General features: G+C 37.2%; 1 protein-coding gene across 1 annotated transcript; it reads right to left on the bottom strand.

Annotated features, from left to right (window-relative positions):
• Window positions 1–17,550: 17,550 nt before the first annotated feature.
• On the bottom strand, window positions 17,551–20,649 carry LOC110905215. The gene is made up of 3 exons (XM_022151106.1): window positions 20,438–20,649; window positions 19,528–20,363; window positions 17,551–17,741 (listed from the first exon to the last, which is right to left on the bottom strand). The coding sequence occupies exons 1-3, from the start codon at window positions 20,647–20,649 to the stop codon at window positions 17,551–17,553; spliced, it is 1,239 nt and encodes a 412-aa protein (XP_022006798.1).
• Between the last annotated feature and the right edge of the window lie 6,111 nt (window positions 20,650–26,760).

Here is a 26,760-nt window from a genome sequence, read left to right as displayed (position 1 = left end):
GGCTATAGCTAAAACAATATGGCTAGCCATTTATTGAGTTGGGTCAACAAAACAAAAAGAAAAAGAAGATCATAGCAGGCCCAAAAAAAAGTCTGGTAGCCCACAGGAAAAAAAACGTAAGAAGAAGAAAACAAATTGATTTATTTGTGGTGTGGATCGATTTTATAACAATTAATTTTGGCATAGTAAGTTTTGATTTTCATGTTTTGTTTCGTATTTCGTTTGATTTATTTGACCATTATGCCCGACGGGTGGAGATACAATAGGAAGTTTATTTGGTTAGAAAGACTAGGAAGTGATCTTGACCATCCATTTAGTTAATCAAGGGCTAAGATTAAATCAGGAAAATTGAAGGAAAGAAAAGAGGCGCATGAGTTTGTTTAGGGGCATTCTAGTCAATCCAAGCCAATAGTTTCTCTCTCCTCCAACTCCCCCATTTTTAAACGTTAATAGCTCTTTCATACGACATTATTTTTTTTATAAAAATTGCACCAAAAAAACGAGCGTTTTTTAATCTTTAAAACGAGTATACTATTGCTATATTTTCAAAAAAAAAAAAAAAATTAAAACCCAGTTGCGTAAAACGCAATAGAAAAACCCCCAGTTACGTAAAACGCAATAAAAAAACCTAAAAAATGACATTTTTCTAAAACGCAATGCACCAAAAACACAAAGAAATGACTTATTTGTAAGACGCAATGGGCAGAAAACACAAAGAAATGTCTTATTTCTAAAACGCAATAGCCTAAAAACTCAAAAGAAAGTGTAGTTTCTAAAACGCAATGGACTGAAAACACATAAAAATGTGTTTTTACCTAAAACGCAATGCACCAAAAACACAAACAAATGTCTTATTTTTAAAACGCAATGGCCAAAAAACAATTAAAATGTCTGTTTTTCTAAAACGCAATGGACTGAAAACACATAAAAATGTGTTTTACCTAAAACGCAATGCACCAAAAAACACAAAGAAATATCTTATTTATAAAACGCAATGGCCAGAAAACACTTAAAAATGTCTCATTTGTAAAATGCAATGGCCTAAAAAAACAAAAGAAAGTGTTCTCTCTAAAACGCAATGGACTGAAAACACTTAAAATGTGTTTTACCTAAAACGCAATGACTAAAAACACTTCAAAAATGTGTTTTTACCAAAAACGCAATGACTAAAAACACTTAAAAATGTGTTTTTTCTAAAACGCAATAGCCAGAAAACACATAAAACTCTCTTATTTCTAAAACGCAATGGACACATAAAACTGTCTGTGAACTGTCTGAATTGTCTACGAATTACTGTCTTCAAAATGGGCCAATTTCTGGAAAATTAATTTTTCTGATGCATTTTTATTACAGCAGGGGCGCTGCCCCCGGACCCCCGCCAAGATCGTAAAACGCAATGACTAAATCAAAAACCCAGATCGGTAAAATGAAATTAATGAATTTCTTACATGGATCGAAGTGATTTCTTCAATAATTGACGAATTTTGAATGATTGAAACACTTATCAGCCCTCGAATCGAACGGATCGAGTGATTATCTTCAAAATCACCAGAAAAAAACGAGATTTTGTATTAAATTAAACTGGGTTTTCTTTAAAAAAGCTGAAGAACACGTTGATCGGGTGTTTGAATCATTGATTGGTGATGAAAATCACACTATAATGTAGTGATTATTGAGATAGAACGTGAAGAAATGGTTGAAGATGGTGGGTTTTGAAAATGGTGGGTTTTGAAGTTACTGGGTTTTGAAAAGGAAGAAGAAAAGGTTGGATTGACTAAAATACCCTTTTTCTTTATTTTAAATGTTGCCATATGTCCTAATCCTATTGCTTCCTACACTTCCTAGCCAAAATAAACTTCATATTTGATCTTTTCCCTATGCCCGGCTAAATTATATATATTACTAGGTTAGAACCCCGTGTAATACACGGGTTGAATAAATGTAATTTTATATATCAAATAATAAAAAATATATCTTTAAAAACCTCGTTTATTACACGGGTTGAATAAATGTAATTTTATATACCAAATAATAAAACAATATATCTTTAAAAATCTCGTTTATTACATGGGTTGAATAAATGTAATTTTATATATTAAATAATAAAAAAAGTTATATCTTTAAGAACCCCGTGTATTGTATGGGTTGAGTAATTTAATTTTATATATTAAATAATGAAAAAAGTTACATTTTTAAGAACCTCATGTATTGTATGTAATGTATGATAGTTATGGTGATTGCGGAGATGATTATTGAAAAGAAAATACAGTGGTCAAATATGTTATTCAAAAAGTAAAAAAGTAGCCATTTGAGTGATAAAATATAAATTATATTTAAAAACCCGTAATAAATCTAATTTTATATATAAAGTAATATTAATATTATAAATGAGAAGTATACATTAAATTTAAACTAAATAATAATTATCTTTAGTTAAGTAGAAGACATTAAACAAAATAATATTTAGTAGGAGAGTTATTTATAATAATTAATTAGAAGAGATTAAACTAAAGAGTAAATTGCCAAAATCGTCCCTGAGGTTTGGGCGTGTTTGTAATTTTCATCCAAAACAATTTTTTTGTACTATATAGTCATTCACTTTTGGGGGTTTTTGTCATTTTCATCCAAACATCTAATTTGCTTTATTTTTTTCTATCAAATATTTGGATGAAAATGGCAAAAAATCCCAAATTTAATGGACGATTTTGGCAAAAAAGTCAGACATTTGGATGAAAATGGCAAAAAATCCCAAAAGTGAAGGACTATATAGTACAAAAAAATTGTTTTGGATGAAAATGACAAACATACCCAAACCTCAGGGATGATTTTGGCAATTTACTCTAAACTAAATAATAAGTATCTGCAAGATATTAAACTAAATAATATTTATTAGGAGGGTTATCTATAATTAATTAGAAAAGATTAAGTTAAAATATAATTATCTATAAGCCATGACCTAATATGATGACAAGTGTCCCATAAATGGTTTCTTTTATTATGATTTTGGCAATATACTCTAAACTAAATAATGATTATTTGTAAGATATTAAACTAAATAATATTTATTAGAAGGGTTATCTATAATTAATTAGGAGTAAATTACAAGTTTTGTCCTTTATGTTTGTCCTAAATTTCAGGCGTTGTCCTTTACCTTTAAAATTTATGAGTTTTGTACTTAGTGTTTGGAAATGTTACACGTTATGTCCTTTATGACAAACCCAGTTATATTTTTCAGTTAAATTAAGTCATGTGCAGGGCACATGAGGGTAGAAATGTAATTACATCTCCCAGTTAAATTAAAACAATACATATGTATCTGTATATTACATAGAACTCCCCTCTCTCTCTCTCTCTAAATATATATACCCCTCTCTCTACCTCTCTTCACAACCACCAACAACCCCCGCCAATAACCACCACCCTCCACCACTCTAAACATAACCAACACAACCATTGTTCTCCACCAACCTCCACCATTGTTCTGCACCAACCACCACCGCACCAACATCACAAACGCCCACCACTGCCCACCTGCCACCGCACCACTGTTAGATCCGGCATTGTCCACCACCGCACCACTGTTAGATCCGGCACCTCCCACCATCGCACCAGCTCTTCAGATCCAGATGGGTTAGCCACCACCCTTTGAGCCACACTTGTTCTCCTCGAACCCACTTCATTTATAGAAAGCCCCTTTTTGTTTGATGAATCTTGTGTTCTTGTAGCTTCCAAGAAACCCACATGGTTGCACACTTCAGAGTTAGGGGAAACCACCCAAATCATGGCTGCAGACATGGGTTTTAAATGGGGTTTCAAATGGGTCAAAATTGATGAAATGGGTGAAAAAGATGTGACCTTGAAACACACCCAGTAAAGAGGGGTGTGTAATAGGGGTTTTGGAGGAATACCCACTTCACAATCAGTAAAAAGATTGTGAATTTGGTAAAAATGGGTTGAATTTGTTTGGAATCTGAAGTGGTATTGGAGGTTTTTATGGGATGAAAATGGAGGGTTCTTGATGAATGAAGAAGAGAGTAGAAGAATCGATGGCAGAATGAAGATTATATGAAGGGGTGTTGTTGGGATTGAACCCTAATAGAGGAACAGATAATGTAAAGCCAAAACCGGATCCCATCAGTGGACTCCTAATAAGCAGCAGTTTACTCTAATCTCTCCCCTTGACAGTGGTTATCTAACAACTGATAATCCTAAGTGCTGCTCAACTACAACAACTGATAAACCAAACTCTGATGATTACCTAACAACTGCTGAAGACAAACTCTGTTGCTCTATCTACTGCTGTTTCCTAAGTGCTGCTGAAGATTCAAGCACTGCCCTCTCAAAGACTGGTCACCTTTGAAGAAAGCACTGAAGACTCAACATCTGTGCTAAGGCTACAACAGTGGAACGTGAAGCAGTAGTTTTCCTTATGTTTTGTATGTTAGTGAATATCAGATGTTTCATAACAGTAGTTTGTATAGGACAGTATTTGTAGTTTGTTAGGTCGTTAGATGTCACTATCATGGTGACGTCAGCTGAAGTATATCAGTAGTTTGGTTTGCCTATAAGTATGACAGTACTCTGTACTGTTACACTTGATCGTTTTGAGTGAGTTCCTCTCCTCAATTCATCCTTTCATCTTGTGCAACCAACTCTGGTGTATCAGGCTGAGGGGGAGTTTAGATTGTAAGCTTTTACTGTAATCATTTGCTTTGTATTTCAATCATTTGACTCAATGAAAAGCAATTGTTTATCAATCTATACTATCCTTTGTTTGTGTTTACTTTGTTTGCAACTCATTTTCCGCTGCACTTATTAGCTTTATGCAAACAAACACGAATCATGACAGCCTCAGATCCTAACAATTGGTATCAGAGCTTGGACAGTCAAATTCGATCTAACAATCAATTTGACATAACAGTTCAGCTCAAAATTCATTGATACTAAGGCTGGTTGCATTCAGTTGAAAAACAGAGTAATGAGCAAATCATGATCAAAATGGTTATTCAAAAACTCTGTAAATCAACCAAGATGTCATATGACACACAAATCTCACACAACAAATGTTTTCATACATATGTCACTTATAGTTTTCAGATTTGCAAAATATCTGATAAATTATGGGATCGTTAAATGTTTCAAAATGAATTACAATTGTTGTTTCGATATTTGTGATGTTTTTTTTAAAACACTAAAGTATGTACCTCAGATCAGCAAAACTTATGTTCATCTAAAACACCTGCATACTGCTGATATCGAAAAGAGGGAGAAAAACTTTAGTCAAAATCTCTCATGTGTTCAAAGGCATGTTGAGTGCCTACAAAAGGACCAAATCAACCTTGTCTAACACATATTGAGAAAAATAAAATGTCAAAACAGTCCTAATCATAAGTAATGTGAAATCTGAACTAAAACATGTTCAAACATGGTCAGATTTCTTAAAACATTGCTTCAAAGTGATTATGGACAAGGTATGTTCAAAATAAAATCTCCTAGTGAGTATTTCTGAACATATGAATAATAAGGGTAAAAAGGGAAAAGGGAAATAAAAATCTCAAAGTGTGGCTATCTCAAAACTTTTGAAATCAAAAGAAAAGAGTATTAGCATAAAACACTTGTGAGGTTAGAATTAGATCTTCAGTGGTCATCATACAACTGTGTGCATTCATCAATACAGAAATTGTTCTGGTAACAATGGCATATCCAGTGATTATGCGTAAAAGAAATTTACAATCAATTGACAAGAAAATGACCCAAATAATGGTCAGAATAACTTGAGAATAATTTGATCATTTACTTGAAAAGAGTGTCAGATCCTTTTGATTAGCTCCAAAACATCCTTTAATTTTTTTTTAAGGTGTTTTCCTTTTAATAAAACCAGATGCATTTTAATTTCTAGAAAATGTATTTTGAACTTTTACTCTTTTTTAATAGTGAAAGTTCATCTCTGGTCAGGATGTAATCTCCTTATTTTTTGTGTGAAATTACTCCTTAAAACTGGTCAAAAGGAAATGACTCACACATCAAGGTCATGTTGAGCTCAAGTTTAGTTTGTCACAGATCAGAAATTGATTGTAAATTCATTTTTGAACTACTAAGACACTCATGTTCTAGTAATTGGACATAAAATGAGTTGTTCTAAGTAGAGCAAGACTTCATCATCTGGGATGCTAAACCACTGTCTGAAATAATAGACAGATGGCAAAACCTTGAACAAAATTTCTGAAAATGACTGCTGACAACTTAATCTTGATATAATACATCTAAAATGTATTTTGTTAAGGATAGCATTTTTGGTGCTCAACAGATGATAGATAAGATATTGTGTTTCCACAAAGACAAAAATCAATATCTACATCTAAACCAACAGATGCTAAAATTATTTGTCAAAAGTCAAAACACTGCTGCACAAACAGTTGTTAAACATATGATCTTCATTTTTATCCACTGCTGTATCTAAAATGCTGTTGTGCCTTAACATCTGCTCTCTAAAGTCTGTCCACTGCTAAAGTGTCAACCTCTGTTCTTCAAGAACACTGATGCTCAAAATCATTGTTTCTTCCACTGCTTCATTTTATTACCGTTGTAACTACTGATACTTGATTCATCAGTAGTTGTCAAAACAACTGTCTTCCATCATTTTCCATTTCATCAGATGTTTGACACGTGTTCAGTTTTTAGCCTTCAGATCAAAATAACCGCTGCCACATCAGTAATCACTTTTTCCTTAAATAAAACCCTGATTAAATCCAAACAGAGGATTACACTGTCGAATTGAATTCCAAACATTCTCTTCACAAAACAGTTTTCCTCTCATAACTCCAAAAATCTTCTTCGATATTCATCATCAAAAATGACGAAGCCAAAATCGAAATCAAAAACAAAACCTTCATCATCTTCATCCAAAACAGCAGAAGCCACTGAAATGGCCGCTGAAACCATGGAGATACGCTACAAAGCTCCACACAATTATGTGGGTATACTCACAAAACCCACCGATAACCACACATTCGACTCCATCCTTGACATCATTTCTGCATCAAAGTACAAAACTTTGATAACAGCAGATGCTCCTATTTACCTTGATACCCAGAGAGAGTTCTGGAAAAATGCCACCCTTGAAAAACAAGGAGATATCACTGCCGCCATCAACTCCTCGATACAGGGTAAGAAGGTAAAAATCTCTCCGAAATCCATCTCTGAAACCTTTAAACTCGATGATTTAAATGGAAAAACTTCTTTTACAAAAGACGAGTTGGTAAAGGAGTTCATGAACAGGGGTTATGCAGAACAACCAAAGGTAGATACCCTACAAAAGGGTTACTTCCCTTCTGCACCCAGATTTTTATTTCACACACTGCTCATGTGTGTTTCAAATAAAACAACGTCCTTCAATGAGATACCAACAAAAATCCAATGCCTGGGGTATGCAATTTTAAACGACAAAAACTTTAACTACTCCCAGGTAATATTTGATGATTTGGTAAATAACGTTGATAATAAAGCTTTTCTGCTCTTTCCGAGATTTCTAAGCTATTATTTTGAACAAACATTTGTAGAGAAAGAAGCAGAACTGCCCAAACAAGGTGTCTCATTCAAAATAAACTTTTTAACAAAAGAAACTTTTTCAAGAATGATGGCACCAATAAAATCAAAAACAAAAGAGGCAGAGCAGGTTTTAGAAACTGCCACTGACCCTGAAGCAACCACTGCTGAGCCCACTGCTCCAGGTGATCAAAGTAGCACACCCACTGCTTTGAAACCAACACCTGCCACCAAAAAGACCAAAAGAAAAACATCCAGAAAACCCACCAAACCCACACCAAAGGCAACTCTGGAAGATGAGATCCCAGAGTTAATGCCAGTGACAACACAAAAGTCACAAGAAACCACTGCTGCTACTTCCTCACAGCAGTTGGAAGAAAGATCTCATCCCCAGCCTAAAACTCCTCCTGCATCCTCACAAAAGGGTCAGGTTGTAAGCACAGGGACACCACATTATGAAGCTCTGTATCCACTCGGATCCATCTTCCACAGTCCTGATCCTAAGGACATGTCTCTTTCTACCCCCACACCCTCACCAATAATATTACCACAATCAATAATGCCCCTGTTGCATGCAGTTGATATGGCACAGACACAAACCAGTTCCTCTCAATCACCTATTACTGAGAGTATACCTCCACAAGTGACTGGGTCTGATGTGCATACCTCTGCTATCCCAGCAACAGTTGAGGAGGTTACACCCCTTGAGTTACAAGTAACTCTTGGTGGTAGTTCAAGTGGAGCAGCAACTACAACTGATGGATCAACAGATCTTCAGTTGGACAGTTGTTTCATTAGTAAGACTCCCTTGAAGGCAATTTCTTCCATAGCACCAATGAAAGCCACCAGTGAGTATGTTTTACCTACTGGTATTTTCCAAAGGCTAACAAGTGCTGAAGAAAGAAGTCCCCAGTACCAAGAACAAGGAGCATCAATGGATGATATTTGGGATTCACTTCCTAAGTCAAACATTGATACAACCACTGCTGGTGGGGATTCAGATGATCCTGTTAATTCAGGTGATGATTCAAGATATAATGAATTGACGGCCAGAGTTGAAAACCTGGAATCTTCAGTTGCAGAAATAAAAGATATGGTGCAGCAGCTGTTACAAGCTCAAATAGCCCAATCATCTGCTCCTCCTGCTCAAGCACCTGCTCCACAAGCATTTGCGGAAAATGAGCTCTGGAACATCCTCCAACCACTGCTTGAACAACAACAACAAATGGCTGCTAAAAAGCATGCTCTTCAAGTGCAAATGTTGACCAACATGGTTGAATCTCGGTTCAAAGATACTCAAGCTGATATCAAGGCTATAAAGGCCAGCATTCAACAGAATGCTCAAAGTGAGAAAGCTCCATCTGCCATTTTCTTCATGGATACACCCCTGGCAGATAATGCCAAAAAGGGGGAGAAAAACAGGTTGAAAAAGAAAGGTATAGAAGATGGGAGGCACATTGAACCTGAGAAACCCAAAACAGCTGATACACCAGCAGTTACAAAAACTGCTGCAAGTAACCAAACAGCTGCCATCTCATCAACACACACACCACCTCACCACACACCATCACAACTACTGTTCCACCACCACCTGTGTCTACAACACAAAAATCCTCATCAAAACCAAAAACCACCAAACCACCATCATCCGAAGTCACACCACCACGGCCTCCTGCCATAAAGCAGAAGACAGCAGATGTTACAACATCTGCTGTAGTGACAACAGTGATTGAAGCACCAGTTGTTTCAACCACTGTTAGTCAATCACAATCCACTACCATCCAATCTCAAACCACTGATCCACCCAAAACATCATCAGCCTCTTCTTCAAAAAGGAGAAGGGTCTTCATTCCTGATGATGAGTCACCACCACCATCACCACCTTCAAATATCATTTCCCATTCTCCATCCCCTGCTCAAAAGCAGAAGACAACAACTGATACATCAGTAGTTGTAATGACAACAGCAGTTGAGACACCAGTTGTTTCAACCACTGTTAGTCAGACATCCACAACTGCCCTAATTCTTCCTATATCACAACCACAGCTCCTAAAAAGAAAAAGAAAGCCAATCACTGCTGATGAAGGTAGTCATGATCCAAATGCTGCAAAGTATCCACTGGAACTAGAAGCCATCAAAGATGAGATGAGGCAGTTTTACACAGAAGCAGACCCATCAAAAAGAAAATTCTCCTCACTCATCGGCTATATAGCTCCAGAAGATATAAATGATTATCTCCAGATAAAGGCAAGGCAAGCTAAAGTTAAAGCCAAGGTTGACAGTGAGAAAGAAAGGCTAAGCGAAGAAGGCATTGCGAATAGACTGGAGTTCTACCTTGCAAAGGTTAAGCAGATGGAAGAATATGCACACGAGCTTGACAAAGAAAAGGCTGATCAAAAGAAGAGATTGAGAGATCAACTTCTAGCCTTCATCATGAAAGAAAAGTTCTATTCTGCTGAAGAATCCTAGCTTAAAGAATGGCCTTTAGTAGCTTTGAAGCATGAGGGTGAAAGGATCCAAAGAATCAAAAATGATCCCTCAAAGAAGAAAACTTCTCCAAACTGGAGTAAGTACAAAAGACTCATTGCTGATCTCACTGCTGAGTATAAAAGAAAGAAAAGGGAGTTGGTGGATGCTAAGATAGGCACTGCTGAAGCCATATCAAAATGGTCTAGGCAACAAACTGATGAAGCTTATGAAAGACTTGAGAAGCAGAGGATGAAAGCCTCTAACTCTCCTAAAAGGTCTGACTACAAAAAGCTTCAAGAGCAAGTCAAACTTTTCGAAACACAGATCAGCACAGCAGAAGATTTTGTCACAAAGCTGAGTAAAGAAAAGAAGGAAATGCTATCTGCTGGAGTACATAAGAACAAAGAAGCTGAACAGATTGAAGAAGCTATGAAGAAAATAGCTTCAGATAAAGAAAGATTGGCTAAACTACAAGTCCTTGCCAAAAAGGTTAAAGTAGTAAGCCAAAAGTCATCAGCAGGCATCACAAACAGTGAGCTGATTGACAAAGAAGTTGAAGCAGATATAGCTGAAGCCAACAAGATCATTGAACAAGCATTCATACGAGTGTCTGAAGCTCATGATGCTGCTCTTCACTTCTTCAGGCCAATCACTTCAAGTTCATCAGATAATAAAGCTCTCCCAAGAAACCCATTGAGTTCAAAAATACTAAAGTGGATGTCTGATCAAAAGACCCACGTATTGACTTTGCTCAGATTCAATGGTGAAGTGAAGCATATATCAAGGAATCAGGCACTAGGCCTAAGTGCTGAAGATCTACAGGATCTCCTTGAGCTTACACTGTGCAGGGATGAGGATGATACAAGTTCCAAGGATTTTGAGAAAGAATTTAAAAGAAAAGCAATGGAACTTCTGATGAAGAATAAAGGTCCTGAATAAGGAAGGGTTTTGGCATTATCTGTTCCAGGGGGAGATTGTTGGGATTGAACCCTAACAGAGGAACAGATAATGTAAAGCCAAAACCGGATCCCATCAGTGGACTCCTAATAAGCAGCAGTTTACTCTAATCTCTCCCCTTGACAGTGGTTATCTAACAACTGATAATCCTAAGTGCTGCTCAACTACAACAACTGATAAACCAAACTCTGATGATTACCTAACAACTGCTGAAGACAAACTCTGTTGCTCTATCTACTGCTGTTTCCTAAGTGCTGCTGAAGATTCAAGCACTGCCCTCTCAAAGACTGATCACCTTTGAAGAAAGCACTGAAGACTCAACATATGTGCTAAGGCTACAACAGTGGAACGTGAAGCAGTAGTTTTCCTTATGTTTTGTATGTTAGTGAATATCAGATGTTTCATAACAGTAGTTTGTATAGGACAGTATTTGTAGTTTGTTAGGTCGTTAGATGTCACTATCATGGTGACGTCAGCTGAAGTATATCAGTAGTTTGGTTTGCCTATAAGTATGACATTACTCTGTACTGTTACACTTGATCGTTTTGAGTGAGTTCCTCTCCTCAATTCATCCTTTCATCTTGTGCAACCAACTCTGGTGTATCAGGCTGAGGGGGAGTTTAGATTGTAAGCTTTTACTGTAATCATTTGCTTTGTATTTCAATCATTTGACTCAATGAAAAGCAATTGTTTATCAATCTATACTTTCCTTTGTTTGTGTTTACTTTGTTTGCAACTCATTTTCCGCTGCACTTATTAGCTTTATGCAAACAAACACGAATCATGACAGCCTCAGATCCTAACAGGTGTGTGTGAATAAAATATGATGGTGAAAGATGAGCTGCATTCTAGTTACGGGGAGAAGTGATGAGAGAGAGAAGAGAGAGGGAGATGATGGAGAGTTTTTATATATATTTTTTTAGAGTAAATTACAAGTTTTGTCCTTTATGTTTACATCAAATTTCAGGCGTTGTCCTTTAGCGCAAAAGTTGATAGGCGGTGTCCTTTACCTTTCAAAATCTTGCACGTTTTGTCCTTTAGGCCAAACCCAGTTAGATTTTTTGGTTAAATCTGGTCATATGCCTTGCACATGAGGGAATTCTTGTCATTTCAACTTTCTAGGGACTACTGTGTAACTAACTTATATTTAGGGACTGTTTTATAAAAAACTAACTCATATCTCTGTCTCTCACCCCCTTCTTTCTCTTTTATCTCTAGAATGAACTGATTCACCGAAACTCCAATCTTCATATATTCTCTCTATCTAAACTTTCTCTCTCACACACACTCTCTCTATCACACGATCTGACTTTTAAGGTGGATGTGGCAGGTGGTTATGGCGGGTGGTTGTGGTGGGTTTGGTTGTAGGTGGGTGGTGGGTGGCTGTGGTGCTACGGGCGACGGTGGAGGTGGTGTTAATGCCGGCTACAGGTGGGTGATGGGTGGATGGCGAGTGGGTGGCTGTGGCATTACGGGCAGCGGTGGAGGTGGTGTTTCATTTTCTTGAGTGTTTACTTTTAGATTTGAGGTTTGTAGTGTTTAGAAACCCTAATTTTGTAGATTTTGTTTAAGCTTCAAGACTCCACATGGATAATTGTTGTGTTTTTGGGGAATTAGGGTTGTGACAAGGCGTTTTCGCCCACCGCCGCCACTCGTTTAGGTCATGGATTAGAGTCGTAAAACGAAGGATTTCGTTCATTGGTGCGACAATTTCGTCCATCGTGTTATTTTGTGGCTATTCCCTTTTGGGTGTTTCTTTTGAAGGAATATTGATAATGTAAATATTGTTTTGCTAGCTAGCTTTAGTAGACTGATATGGTTTAATTTGAAGATACAATAATAAGCAAATACTTTCGGTTTAATTTGAAGATGCAATAATACTTAGGGGTGCTTGGGAGATGGCGGTGGAGGGTGGTGGTGATGGTGGTTGAAGATGATGAATGGTGGTGGTAGAGGGTGGTGGCATGATGGTTGTTGATTTCTATATAAATATATACAAAAATATTTATAGTTGTAACAGTAATAATATTTTTTAAAATATATATATATGGTTATAAAAATAATATATTAAATTATTTTGTTTTATTTTTACATAATAGCCCTTGATATAATTTATCTTAAACAATAGTTCCTTGAATGGTGAAATTACAATAGTACCCTCATGTGACTTGCATATGACTAGATTTAACCAAAAAATCTAACTGGGTTTGGCCTAAAGGACAAAACGTGCAAGATTTTGAAAGGTAAAGGACACCGCCTGTCAAGTTTTGCGCTAAAGGACAGCGCCTGAAATTTCATGTAAACATAAAGGACAAAACTTGTAATTTACTCTTTTTTTTTATTTTCCAGTGTTTTATAAATAGTCACTGAATAATAATTTATTGCAAAATAACCCCTGAAAAATAAAATGACAAACATGCCCTCATGTGCAAGTCACATGACCATATTTAACAAAAAAAATTGACTGAGTTAGGGCTAAAGGACATAACGTGCAAGATTTTGAAACGTTAAGGACAAAACTCGCCAATTTTAAAGGTAAATGACAGCGCCTGAAATTTGGGACAAACATAAAGGACAAAACTTGTAATTTACTCATTAATTAGAAAAGATTAAGCTAAAATAATAATTTCATAAGACATGACCTAATATGATGACAAATGTCCCATAAATGTTTTCTTAGTATAGATAGATATGGACGATAAATAGTAACTTTATTTTTATAATAATATATAATTTTTTATTATTTTTTATTTAATATATTATAATAGTTTATTATTATATTTACTTTTAATAATATATTTATTATTTTTTTCCTTTTTTAAAACCATATATTTCCTTTACCATTTTTTAATAATTTTTTTTCTTTTTTTAGAACATAGATTAATTTATCAATTAATTTGATACTTCTTTAATAATTTATGTTTAAAACTTTTTTCCTAAAAACTTAAATACGTAGTTGTGCTTGATTTTGCTCTCGACATTCTGTTATAAGTTTTGTTAAGAACGAAGATGTACTCAAAATAAAATATTTATTTGGTATCATAAAACGGTTCGATGATAAACTAAATTGTTCTAAATTGTTCTAATGGTTCGACTTTCTAAAAAACATGCTTTATTTTCAAATCAGGTTTGTTTTACATTATCATTTAATCTGTTTCGCCGCAACGTGTGACGTAAAAAAAACTAGTTTATTTTAATTTTGGCACTAGGGTTTATTTTCTTGATTTAATTTGTAAACTTATGTAAAACTTTTATGAGACCCGATTATTAAATGGTTTTTTTGTGTGTTTCTTGATCTTAATTCGGATCTTTTTCAAGATGTATATTAGATTGTTAATAAAACTAGCCTCTTTGTTAATGTAACACCCATCTAATTTACTCGAATTTAATAATAATCTAAATCATTTTAGATAAAAGATGCCTAGTTAACATAGACTTCATAAGTATCATTCATTAGTAGCAAAGACTTTAGTCGACTAACAACTAAGTTAAAAACATTCTAAAGTTGATGAAACAATTTGTTTACAACCCAAAACATTGTTTATCAAAGTTATGAAATAGCGAAAGCTTCAAACGTAGTGTTCGGTCCTTCAACAAAAGGTTGCTTGATCGCCATCCGTAGATTTGCAACACCTAGAAACTGAAATATTTACATTAAACATTAATGTTAGAGTTCTTAGAAACATTACATAATCGAACTATGCTTAAAACGGATTCGGTTTAACAAAAATTTGCAAAATTCTACATGTATGCCAAGGCTCTACCGTAACTTACGGTAGTCACCGTAAGTTACGGTAGCGCCTGGGTAACTTTGGTTCCACCGTAAATCAGGAGGAATCCACCGTAACTTTTTGATCCCTACCGTAAATTACGGTGGATACCGTAATTTACGGTAGTCACTGCATTTCCCTGTTTTGCTTAATTTGGCCATTTAGCCCAAACTCGATTTTAAGATTTCTCATTCTAACAACCATTACACTGATTTCTCGTATTCTAATATGTCTTTTACGAACAATAACAATGTCCGAGTGATCATACAACAATGCATTAACCACGCATCATTTGATTATTCGACCCGTTTGGCTCATCTATGAAATCCTCCATTTTGATGACTACCAACGCGATCTAACCAATTCTTTATCGATTACTCAATATAGCGAACATTATCGCTTTAATTCCACTCGACTTCTATTCTAAAATTCAACTACACATATGCTAGTTATTAAATTACCCAATGTAACGAGTTAAGTTACATACCTTCAAAATAGGCCCTTCAAACGTGGTTCGCCACTCGCTTGTCCACTTGACGCTCCTGCGTCCTTTCCTATAGAGTTCATTTAAGACATACTTAGAACTCTCCTTAAATCATAATTCGCATAATACACCGAAACATTATAATTATGCGTTTTAACTTTGAATTTCAGTTTTAAGCCTTCTTTGAGGCATTTTCACAAACACTTTATGGGCAGATTTTTACATGATTAAATATCAAGTCTCTAGCTTATCACTTTGCCCTAGTTTCATATCAATCAACCATTTTACATGAACTTTATCCTTTAAAACTCAGAAATCACTTCACAATTGTAAATTTACACTAGAACAACACTCAATTCCCTAGTGTTTATCAATTTATACATAACCCACTAGTCACCTACAATGGTGTTCATAGACTTCACTAAAATTTCACATGATTTCAACTTGTATTTGTCTAGGGTTTGTCCCTAGACACTATATTGTTCTTAATTCGTCATAAGACAAACATGCAACCACAAATTTCAGATTTTCCCAATTTCATCAAAATTTCAAACAAGGAATTAACACCTAATTTTACATACCTTGTAACCCTCTTGTGACGAGGATCACTAATCTATGTTCAGATATCGTTTTTGATCAGATTTGAGCCTTCAATTTGATTGTTTTGTAGATGTTAGGGTTTGAGAGTGGGGTGTCGCCCCCTGCTTGTTCTTGATCGACCAGACCCCCAAATGGGGTGTTTGGTTTTTGTTTTTATTAAAATTAGTAACATAAGTTTCAATTTCAACATCTTTGGCCCCTCCACTTTTGTTTAACATATAGTTTTGGTTATTTAACCCTATTTCAAGTCATTTTTAGACTTGTAATTAACTAGGTTATAATTTTCCTTGTTAGTAAGTTCTTGTTTATTTATTCTTTATAATTCTAATATAAAGTTTTATATTTTCGGGGTGTTACAAGTCCACCCCCCTTAAAGGGGTTTCGTCCCCGAAACCGAATCACGTACCAAATAAAGTAGGGTAGAGACATCGCATCTCCTCTTCGGATTCCCACGTAGTGTCCGAACCTTTCCTATGCTCCCACTTGACCTTGACTTGATCGATTTGTTTGTTTCGCAAGCACTTGACCTTTCGATCTAAAATCTCCACTGGTCTCACCGCATAATTCAGGCTATTGTCCACTTCGATATCATCATAATGGACATAAGCTGTTTCGTCTGCTAGACACTTTCGCAACTGTGACACATGAAACGTGCCATGTATTCCATTCAGTTGTTCCGGCAATTCTAGGCGATAAGCCACCTTGCCAACCCGTTCGATGATTCTAAATGGCCCAATAAACCTCGGGCTTAGTTTTCCCCTTTTTCTAAATCTGATAACGCCCTTCCATGGGGAAACCTTTAGCATAACCATATCACCTAACTGAAACTCAATCGGTCTTTGTCTTTTGTCGGCATAAGACTTTTGTCTATCTTGAGCCGCTTTCAAATGGGCCCGCACCACTTCAATTTTCTCATTAGTGCTTCGGATCATATCCGTAGGTGCTAGTCCTCGTGGGCCCACTTCTCCCCAACATACCGGAGTTCGACACTTTCTACCATATAACATCTCATACGGGGCCATCTTAATGCTCACGTGATAGCTATTGTTATATGAAAATTCGACTAAGGGTAGATAGACATCCCAACTACCCCCGAAGTCAATAATGCAGGCCCGTAGCATATCCTCCAACGTTTGGATTGTTCTTTCACTATGCCCATCCGTTTGTGGATGGTAAGCGGTGCTAATAAACAGCTTGGTTCCCATTTGCTCTTGGAATTCACGCCAAAAATTTGAAGTAAACCGAGTATCTCGGTCCGACACTATGGATATCGGTACTCCATGATGTGCTATGATTTCATTGGTATACACCTCCGACATCTTCTCGGATGTATAAGTCTCACGTATCGGAATAAAGTGAGCACTTTTCGTCAATCTGTCTACGACTACCCATATAGCATCGAACCCACGGTTAGTTTTGGGCAATTTGGTCAACAAATCCATGGTGATTTGTTCCCATTTCCAAACTGGGATGTCCAACGGTTGCAACTTACCATATGGCTTCTGGTGCTCCGCTTTGACTTGCAAGCAAGTCAAACACTTCTCCACATATTTCACAATATCTCTTTTCATCCTGGGCCACCAATAGTTTTGTTTCAGATCATTGTACATCTTGGTCGCACCCGGATGAATTGAATATCGGGATTTATGAGCTTCATTCAGTAGAAGCGTCTTTACCCCACAAGTATTTGGAACCCATATCCTTCCGGATCGAGTCTTCAACCAGTTATTCCCATCCGACAAATCTTTCAATTGGCCGATTATTCTTTCTCTCTTCCAATTCTCCTCTTTCACTGCTTCTAATTGCGCTTCTCGGATATGTTCTAGTATACCCGAGGTCACCACGAGCTGCATCGATCTTACCCGTATTGGGACATAGTCTGCTTTTCTGCTCAGAGCATCCGCCACCACATTTGCCTTTCCGGGGTGATAGTGTATTTCATAGTCGAAATCTTTCACCGTTTCTAACCATCGCCTTTGTCGCATATTTAACTCCTTCTGATCGAAGAAGTATTTTAGGCTTTTGTGATCAGTGAATATGGTGCACTTTACCCCATATAAATAGTGCCTCCATATTTTTAATGCAAATACCACCGCAGCCAACTCGAGATCGTGCGTGGGATATTTCTTCTCGTGTATCTTCAATTTCCTCGAGGCATAAGCTATAACTTTGCCCCGTTGCATCAAAACGCATCCGAGTCCCGATAGTGAAGCATCCGAATAAACCACCAAGTCTTCGACCCCGTCCGGCAATGTCAGTACCGGAGCTTGAGTCAACTTCTCCTTTAGCGTTTTAAACGCTCTTTCTTGATCTACACCCCAAATGAACTTTTCTTCCTTCCGGGTTAGTTTTGTTAGCGGTGACGCAATCTTGGAGAAATCTTGAAAGAATCTCCTATAGTATCCCGCAAGCCCCAAAAAGCTTCTAATTTCCGAAGGGTTCTTCGGGGGATTCCATTTTGACACGGCCTCGATCTTTGACGGATCCACCAATATCCCATCGGCACTTATGATGTGGCCGAGGAATTGCACCTCTCGTAACCAAAAGGCACACTTAGAAAATTTCGCATACAACCTTTCTCGTCTAAGTGTCTCTAACACTTCTTGCAAATGGTGTGCTTGCTCGGCTTCACTTTTCGAATACACCAAAATATCATCTATGAACACGATGACCGATTTGTCTAGCATTGGCTTGCAAACACGGTTCATGAGATCCATGAAAGCCGCGAGTGCATTTGTCAGCCCAAATGACATTATGAGAAACTCGTAATGTCCGTATCGCGTGCGAAAAGCCGTCTTCGGCACATCTTCTTCCTTGACCTTTAATTGGTGATACCCCATCTAAGGTCAATCTTTGAAAACCAATTCGCACCCTGTACCTGGTCGAATAGATCATCTATTCTCGGAAGCGGGTATCGGTTCTTTACCGTGAGTTTGTTTAACTCTTGGCAATCGATACACATGCGCATGCTTCCGTCTTTCTTCTTCACGAAAAGTACCGGTGCGCCCCAAGGAGACACACTCGGCCTTATGAATCCTTTGTCAAGCAAGTCTTGAATTTGTGACATCAACTCTTGTAATTCCGACGGCGCGAGTCGGTATGGTACTTTGGCTACGGGTTTCGTGCCCGGAATCAATTCGATTCCGAACTCCACCTCCCGCTTGGGCGGCATTCCCGGTAGATCATCCGGAAATACATCTTCAAAGTCACGCACTACGGGTACGTCTCCGATTCTTGGTAATTCTTTCTCGGGCTCGTTCGCGTATATCATAAATGCTTTACACCCATGTCTGATGAGCCTGTGAACCTTTATCATCGAGCATATTGTAGGGTTGCCTCCCTTTTCGCCATAGATTGTAACGTGTTTTCCGCTAGGAGATGTTAGCTTTATCTCCTTACGAAAACACACGACCTTCGCGTGGTGCCGAGATAACCAATCCATCCCAACAACTATTTGAAATTCTCCCATTGACATCGGGATTAGGTCTATCAAATATTCTTCATCATCGATATTTAATTTACAACCTCGACAAATATCACAAACTATAAAGCTTTTGCTGTCCCCTATTTCAACTTCTAAGGGCACAGATAATTTTGTCAATACAAATGAAGGATGTCGAATAAATCCATGCGAAATGAAGGATTTATTCGCACCCGTATCAAACAATACACGTGCAGGAATTGAGTTAATCGTGAATATACCTGAGACCACATCGGGTTCTGTTTTTGCTTCAACCGCGGTAAGATAGAAGGACCTAGCCTTCGCTTTGGGAGCTTCTGCTGGAGGCTCTTTAGTCTCTTTCCTTCCAACCAACTCGGGACATTCAGACTTCTTGTGGCCGGGTTGATAACATTTGTAACAAACGGAAACTTTTCCGGGACATAGCGATGCAGTGTGTCCCGTCTTCCCACATACTAGACACGGCTTGTCTTTGAAGCGGCACTCACCTTTGTGCCCCTTCCCACAAACTTTGCAACTTGGCGACCCGCCTTTAGCATCAACCTTCCTTCCCGATTCTCCAGTTCGGGCTTTCTTTGTAGGGCTTGGATTCACATCTTGTGCCCTTCGCTCACCTCTTTCAACTTGTTTCTTTAGCTCAATCTCCCGTTCCCGAGCAACGTTTATGATTTCGGTAAGGGTCTCGTATTTTGAAGGAGTCATAAACTCCCTATATTCAGCGCTCAACATGTTGTAATAATAGTATATCTTCTGCTCTTCAGTGGTGACTAACTCGTCACAAAACCTCAGCTTATCCATGAAGATACCCATGATCTTATCAATTGATTCTCCCTTTTGTCTTAATTGGATAAATTCCTCTTTGATCCTGTTGATAACTGCTTTGGGACTATGGTGTTTAAGGAACGGCACCTTAAACTCGTCCCAAGTCATAGCCTTTGCCGCTTCGGCTCCCACTTCCTTCTTTTTATTGTCCCACCAATCCTTGGCTTGATTTCTCAATTGACCCGTCTCGTAAGCAACAAAGTTACCTACGTCACAGTGGGTTCGTTCAAACACTCCTTCGACGTCACTTATCCATCTTTGACAGATTATCGGTCAACTTCCCCGTTATAGATTGGCGGTTTGCACGCCATAAATTCTTTTTATGAGCACCCTTTACGATCTCCCGTTTTCTCCTTCATAAGATTGACGCTATCCTCCAACCCTTTAACTCGCTTTTCGACAAGCGACAACACCGTGTTTTGAATTTTGTCTATAAACCCAGATAGACTTCCTTCAATTGCCTTTCCTACTTCTTCGGCAATTATTTCTTTCATTTGTTCGGTGCTTGTTTGCACCGGATTATCATCGTTTCCATCAGACATCTTGAAACTGAAATGTTTACATTTAAACGTTAAACATTTCATTCATAACATCGCTTCATTTGTTTCGGTTAGCCAAGTTCTCAACTTGCTTCAACCGTTCACATTTAATGCACTTTCTGGGTTTGAGTGTGTTAACACGCTCTTCCCATGCACATCAATTCTTTTCCCATTCTTAAATAAGACATAATTTATTGACATAATAAGTTAATTCTTACCGAACGATCGATCAAACTTGAACCGAACACTTTGTTGACAACCTTAAGCTCTGATTACCAACTTGTAACACCCGTCTAATTTACTCGAATTTAATAATAATCTAAATCATTTTAGATAAAAGATGCCTAGTTAACATAGACTTCATAAGTATCATTCATTAGAAGCAAAGACCTTAGTCGACTAACAACTAAGTTAAAAACATTCTAAAGTTGATGAAACAATTTGTTTACAACCCAAAACATTGTTTATCAAAGTTATGAAATAGCGGAAGCTTCAAACGTAGTGTTCGGTCCTTCAACAAAAGGTTGCTTGATCGCCATCCGTAGATTTGCAACACCTAGAAACTGAAATGTTTACATTAAACATTAATGTTAGAGTTCTTAGAAACATTACATAATCGAACTGTGCTTAAAACAGATTCGGTTTAACAAAAATTTGCAAAATTCTACATGAATGCCAAGGCTCTACCGTAACTTACGGTAGTCACCGTAAGTTATGGTAGCTCCTGGGTAACTTTGGTTCCACCGTAAATCAGGAGGAATCCACCGTAACTTTTTGATCCCTACCGTAAATTACGGTGGATACCGTAATTACGGTAGTCACTGCATTTCCCTGTTTTGCTTAATTTGGCCATTTAGCCCAAACTCGATTTTAAGATTTCTCATTCTAACAACCATTACACTGATTTCTCGTATTCTAATATGTCTTTTACGAACAATAACAATGTCCGAGTGATTATACTACAATGCATTAACCACGCATCATTTGATTATTCGACCCGTTTGGCTCATCTATGAAATCCTCCATTTTGATGACTACCAACGCGATCTAACCAATTCTTTATCGATTACTCAATATAGCGAACATTATCGCTTTAATTCCACTCGACTTCTATTCTAAAATTCAACTACACATATGCTAGTTATTAAATTACCCAATGTAACGAGTTAAGTTACATACCTTCAAAATAGGCCCTTCAAACGTGGTTCGCCACTCGCTTGTCCACTTGACGCTCCTGCGTCCTTTCCTATAGAGTTCATTTAAGACATACTTAGAACTCTCCTTAAATCATAATTCGCATAATACACCGAAACATTATAATTATGCGTTTTAACTTTGAATTTCAGTTTTAAGCCTTCTTTGAGGCATTTTCACAAACACTTTATGGGCAGATTTTTACATGATTAAATATCAAGTCTCTAGCTCATCACTTTGCCCTAGTTTCATATCAATCAACCATTTTACATGAACTTTATCCTTTAAAACTCAGAAATCACTTCACAATTGTAAATTTACATTAGAACAACACTCAATTCCCTAGTGTTTATCAATTTATACATAACCCACTAATCACCTACAATGGTGTTCATAGACTTCAATAAAATTTCACATGATTTCAACTTGTATTTGTCTAGGGTTTGTCCCTAGACACTATATTGTTCTTAATTCGTCATAAGACAAACATGCAACCACAAATTTCAGATTTTCCCAATTTCATCAAAATTTCAAACAAGGAATTAACACCTAATTTTACATACCTTGTAACCCTCTTGTGACGAGGATCACTAATCTATGTTCAGATATCGTTTTTGATCAGATTTGAGCCTTCAATTTGATTGTTTTGTAGATGTTAGGGTTTGAGAGTGGGGTGTCGCCCCCTGCTTGTTCTTGATCGACCAGACCCCCAAATGGGGTGTTTGGTTTTTGTTTTTATTAAAATTAGTAACATAAGTTTCAATTTCAACATCTTTGGCCCCTCCACTTTTGTTTAACATATAGTTTTGGTTATTTAACCCTATTTCAGGTCATTTTTAGACTTGTAATTAACTAGGTTATAATTTTCCTAGTTAGTAAGTTCTTGTTTATTTATGCTTTATAATTCTAATATAAAGTTTTATATTTTCGGGGTGTTACAGTTAATTATTCTAATAAAGTTCTTCAAGTTTTAATATCCTAATTAGTTTTATTTTTTTTTATAAAAGGAACAAGTAATGGTTCAAGTTTGTCTATAAACTTGAACTCGTTATAAACTCACACAATCTAGTTAAACATTTCGAACGGTGTGGGTGTTTAATTTTGAATGATACTTCTATCACGCAACCTACACGCTCAGATTCGAACGACGTGTGATTAGAATAGCAAGTTGGCTCTAATCAATGAACAACATTTGTTTAGACATTAGATAGAGTGGACGTAAAAATGGCTGGATGTCTAGTATCGATACAAATTGTTCAACTAAAGGATAATGGTCGTAAACCGAGTCAGATCAAGAAATCGCCTTAGTGTTGGAATTCTCTATGAAATATGATTTTTCCAACAATTTAATCATCTTAGTTGTTAATTTTGTTTTTGTTAATTTAATCATATCCATGCGTAATATGTTTTCTTTTGGTATAATTGGTTAATATGTATCCCAAATTGATTTGGGACGAACATATTAGACAAGATTTGCTAGAGTTGCACCTCTCTGAGAACATACATGGTCCATGATAGGAGGTCATGGAGGCGTAGGATTAAGATTGAGGACTTTTAGGGGAAGATACAGTTTTGCCTTAGCACTTAGATGTTCATACACTTTAGGTGGACTAGGCATGTGACTGTTACTGGGCATGTCTATATGTTGTGTATCAAATTATCCATGTGCGTGTTTTTACTATGCACTATTTCATCACCCATTTTGTATGCTCATACACTTTAGGTGGACTTGCCACATTATACATTTTCATGTTTTTGCTATGTTACTCTTTCATCGCCCTTTTTTTCTTATGCCTATTTATTTAGTTTTGTTGTTTCTTGGTGGCCTGTTTCAAGTTGTAGGTCTCTTTGGAAGTAGTCTCTCTATTCTCAAGGATGGGGGTAAGGTTTGCCTACATCCCACCCTCCCAGACCCTACAAATAGTTTTGCTACTTGTGGGATTTACTGGGTATGGTTATTGTTTTTGTTGGTTAATCTGTATCCTTAAGGACACAAACCATACTTCCATTCATACTATCTTTTGTGAGTCAAAATAGATTCATATTTTAGTCTTTTATCTGTTGGATCCGACACCCAACACATAACAACAACTTAGAGAAGTCATTCCACTCTTGACTTGGTAGGTTAGATGTATTTGTTTAAGAGTTGTAGATAATTTGTGTTTTCTGTCAAATAATACCAAGTTACCAACCCAAACAATTCCCTTAAATATATATATTTAATCAATTAGATTAATATTAAACACCAAAGCTGCTATGATTCAACAATCAACAAATTGCATCATGATGTACCTAAAGTTGATGTACATAGAACATATTGGGCATGTATATTTGCAGTCAATGATGGGGATGATGGGGAAGGCGGTAGTGTCACACCCCAACCGATGGCGGAATCATCGGGGCGTGGCACTGAGCGAAACAGATTGTTCATGAGAATCCATAACAACTATTAATGACAATATTTTTAAGGTTCAATATCCCATACTATAAAGCAAATAAAGCATAACAGTCATTACAAATATTCAGTCTCAAAAACAAGTTCCACTCCAACAACTCAGATTTTATTTAGTGGGTTTCTAGACTTCCTAACTTGATTACAGCATAACATCCAATCAACCTGTCACATACGTTAAAATAAAAGTCAATACATAAAGTAAAGGTGAGTACACAAGTTTGCATAGCTAATAGTAATAAAAGCGTTTATGCATAACCAACATGTAACACGTAACGGGCGAAGCATGTAACTATCAACAATGATACAACCTAACCATGAGACTGCGTTATAGAGTATGCGCGACACATGTTCACCGAAGCGAACACGTGAAGTAAAGTAATGTGATCCCTAGAAACCCCTGTCAGACAAGTGCTGAGTCCAAACTATAGTACTATCGTTGCTAGAGGCGGTCTAGTGTAACACTGTATAAGCATAGTAACAGGCATTCAACAAATCACGTATATCATGCGGGAACGGTTAGCGTTTATAAAGTGTTTGCGTTGTGTGTTGTGTTTTGATAGAGAACGTATGTAACACCCAAAAGTGCGTTAAACGAAAATGGGTTCGATATTCACTGTGTGCGTTTAGCAAGTAAACACAATCTGGATTGGATTGAAGGGAGCGCCAGATCAGCCTGCGTACGGGAACAGAAGCATAAGTCCTCCAAGTGCTGACACGGTCGAAATCAGAGTGTCGAGTGGGGTAAAAGTGAGTTAAGCGTCTAACAGACTACCCGAACGGATGGGTCTAGTCCATCCGGGCGGATGGGTTCCATCCGGACGGATGGCCATTTGGAAGGATGGCCATTCGGACAGATGGTCATTCGGTCAGTTAGTCTCTTGTTGTTTGTGAACCGTTGAATTTTTCAGTTCGATTAAAAAAGTTCTAACAGTCATGGCAACAAAAGGTAAACGACGAATATTATCAGGGTCAGATCATCCGCACGGATGGTCATCCGGACGGATGGTCTGTGTTTGAAGTTTTGTAAAATTTTCTAAGTAAAAGTTTTAAGTTAACGGAGGCGGCGTGATGACGTGTCAAACAACGGAATATACCAAATCCAGTTCATTCGGCCGGATGGGTCCTGCCCATTCGGACAAATGTGCTGTTCTTGATGAAGATTCATGTTTGACCCGTTAATCGGTCCATCTCTTCGGTGGAAATTAGTTATCAAGCCGGCTTTCGACTAAGGAACGAGTCGAGAGTCTGACTGAGTCCTGATTCCATCAATATTGTGTAAGACCGAAGAAAAGTTCAAAACTAGTAGAAAACTATTGAAATCTTTCATAACTAAGTCGAAACGTGTGAAAATCCTTTGGATCCTGAACCAATCTCGATTAAATGATGCTCCACAACAGTTTGCCTAAACAAAACAAGTGGAATCTGTCACACCCTGGCTTTGCGGAAGCGTGGTTAATTTGGTGTGACTTCTTAATACCATAGCTTAATCATAACAAAGCTATATGAATTAAAAATATGCAAGATCATCCATTAAAATAAAAATACCATAACATTGTCTTAACGGGATAACACCCTAACAACCATAAACTTGTCCAAACATTACAAACACCAAACATAACATAAACATGGTTTAAGGACTGTGACTTGTCCAGGAAAGAGTCACATTCCCCAAACCCTGGATGACCTCGGTGACTAATGCAGCGGAAAACATGCTATACCGTGCCAGATCTTTAATTCCCTGAAATACATGTAAGTTGAAAAATCAACAATAATGTTGAGCGAGTTCATGTGTAAGTGAGTAAATAAACCTTTGTATTTATCAAAAATCCTGGTATGTAGCAAATAAGGAAAAAGAGATCACCAATGGTTTGCAAGGCCATTGATATGTGTGAAGTGCAAGTAGGAAGACTCAAACCTAGCGGATTTATGCGTCGGGCACTAAGTCACCCCGAGGTCCGTTATGCTGGACCTGGGGCTGGGCTCGCTACACCCAGATAGATCTACCGCTCCTGTCCCTCGGTCCTACCATGAGGATTAATGGCCTCAAGTTTCCGCCTACCCACTCACATGATCTAAGTAACAAACCTCCTTATGCTAACCATACCATGTAAAAAGTATTCATAATCAAAGTAACATGTATTTCACCCCCGCAGTTTAGAAAACTGAAAACAGTTAAGAGAAAAGGGGGACATGAACTCACAGTCAGTGCGTCGCTATACCAAGTAATCCGGATGTCAGGCAGCTGTGCAACGACCTACATGTGCTAATTCTATTAGACGGATGGCCGTGCCTTAGCTTTATAGGTTAAGTTTTTGGGAAATAGTTAGACAACTATTTCGTGTTTATATTTTGCATGTACTTGGTAATTAATCTCCTTCCCAAGGATGGGGGATTTAATACATGTGTATTTGTATTATATCATTAAGTCCCACTTAATATATTTTTACTTCTACTTCCAAAATATA

Source organism: Helianthus annuus, chromosome 14 (genome assembly GCF_002127325.2).
Source record: "Helianthus annuus cultivar XRQ/B chromosome 14, HanXRQr2.0-SUNRISE, whole genome shotgun sequence".
Taxonomy (NCBI): Eukaryota; Viridiplantae; Streptophyta; class Magnoliopsida; order Asterales; family Asteraceae; genus Helianthus; species Helianthus annuus.
The sequence above is the reverse complement of the archived record's forward strand: the minus strand, read 5'-3'. Positions and strand labels throughout refer to the sequence as shown.

What these genes read in the sequence shown, in the direction of transcription:
- LOC110905215 (XM_022151106.1), bottom strand. Translation starts at nt 20,649, where the DNA reads ATGTCTGATGGAAACGATGATAATCCGGTGCAAACAAGCACCGAACAA. An exon ending in AAAACGGGAGATCGTAAAGG is followed by an intron (nt 20,364 to 20,437) that starts GTGCTCATAAAA and finishes AATCTGTCAAAG; the next exon opens with ATGGATAAGTGACGTCGAAG. An exon ending in AGAACCCGATGTGGTCTCAG is followed by an intron (nt 17,742 to 19,527) that starts GTATATTCACGA and finishes CACCCCGGAAAG; the next exon opens with GCAAATGTGGTGGCGGATGC.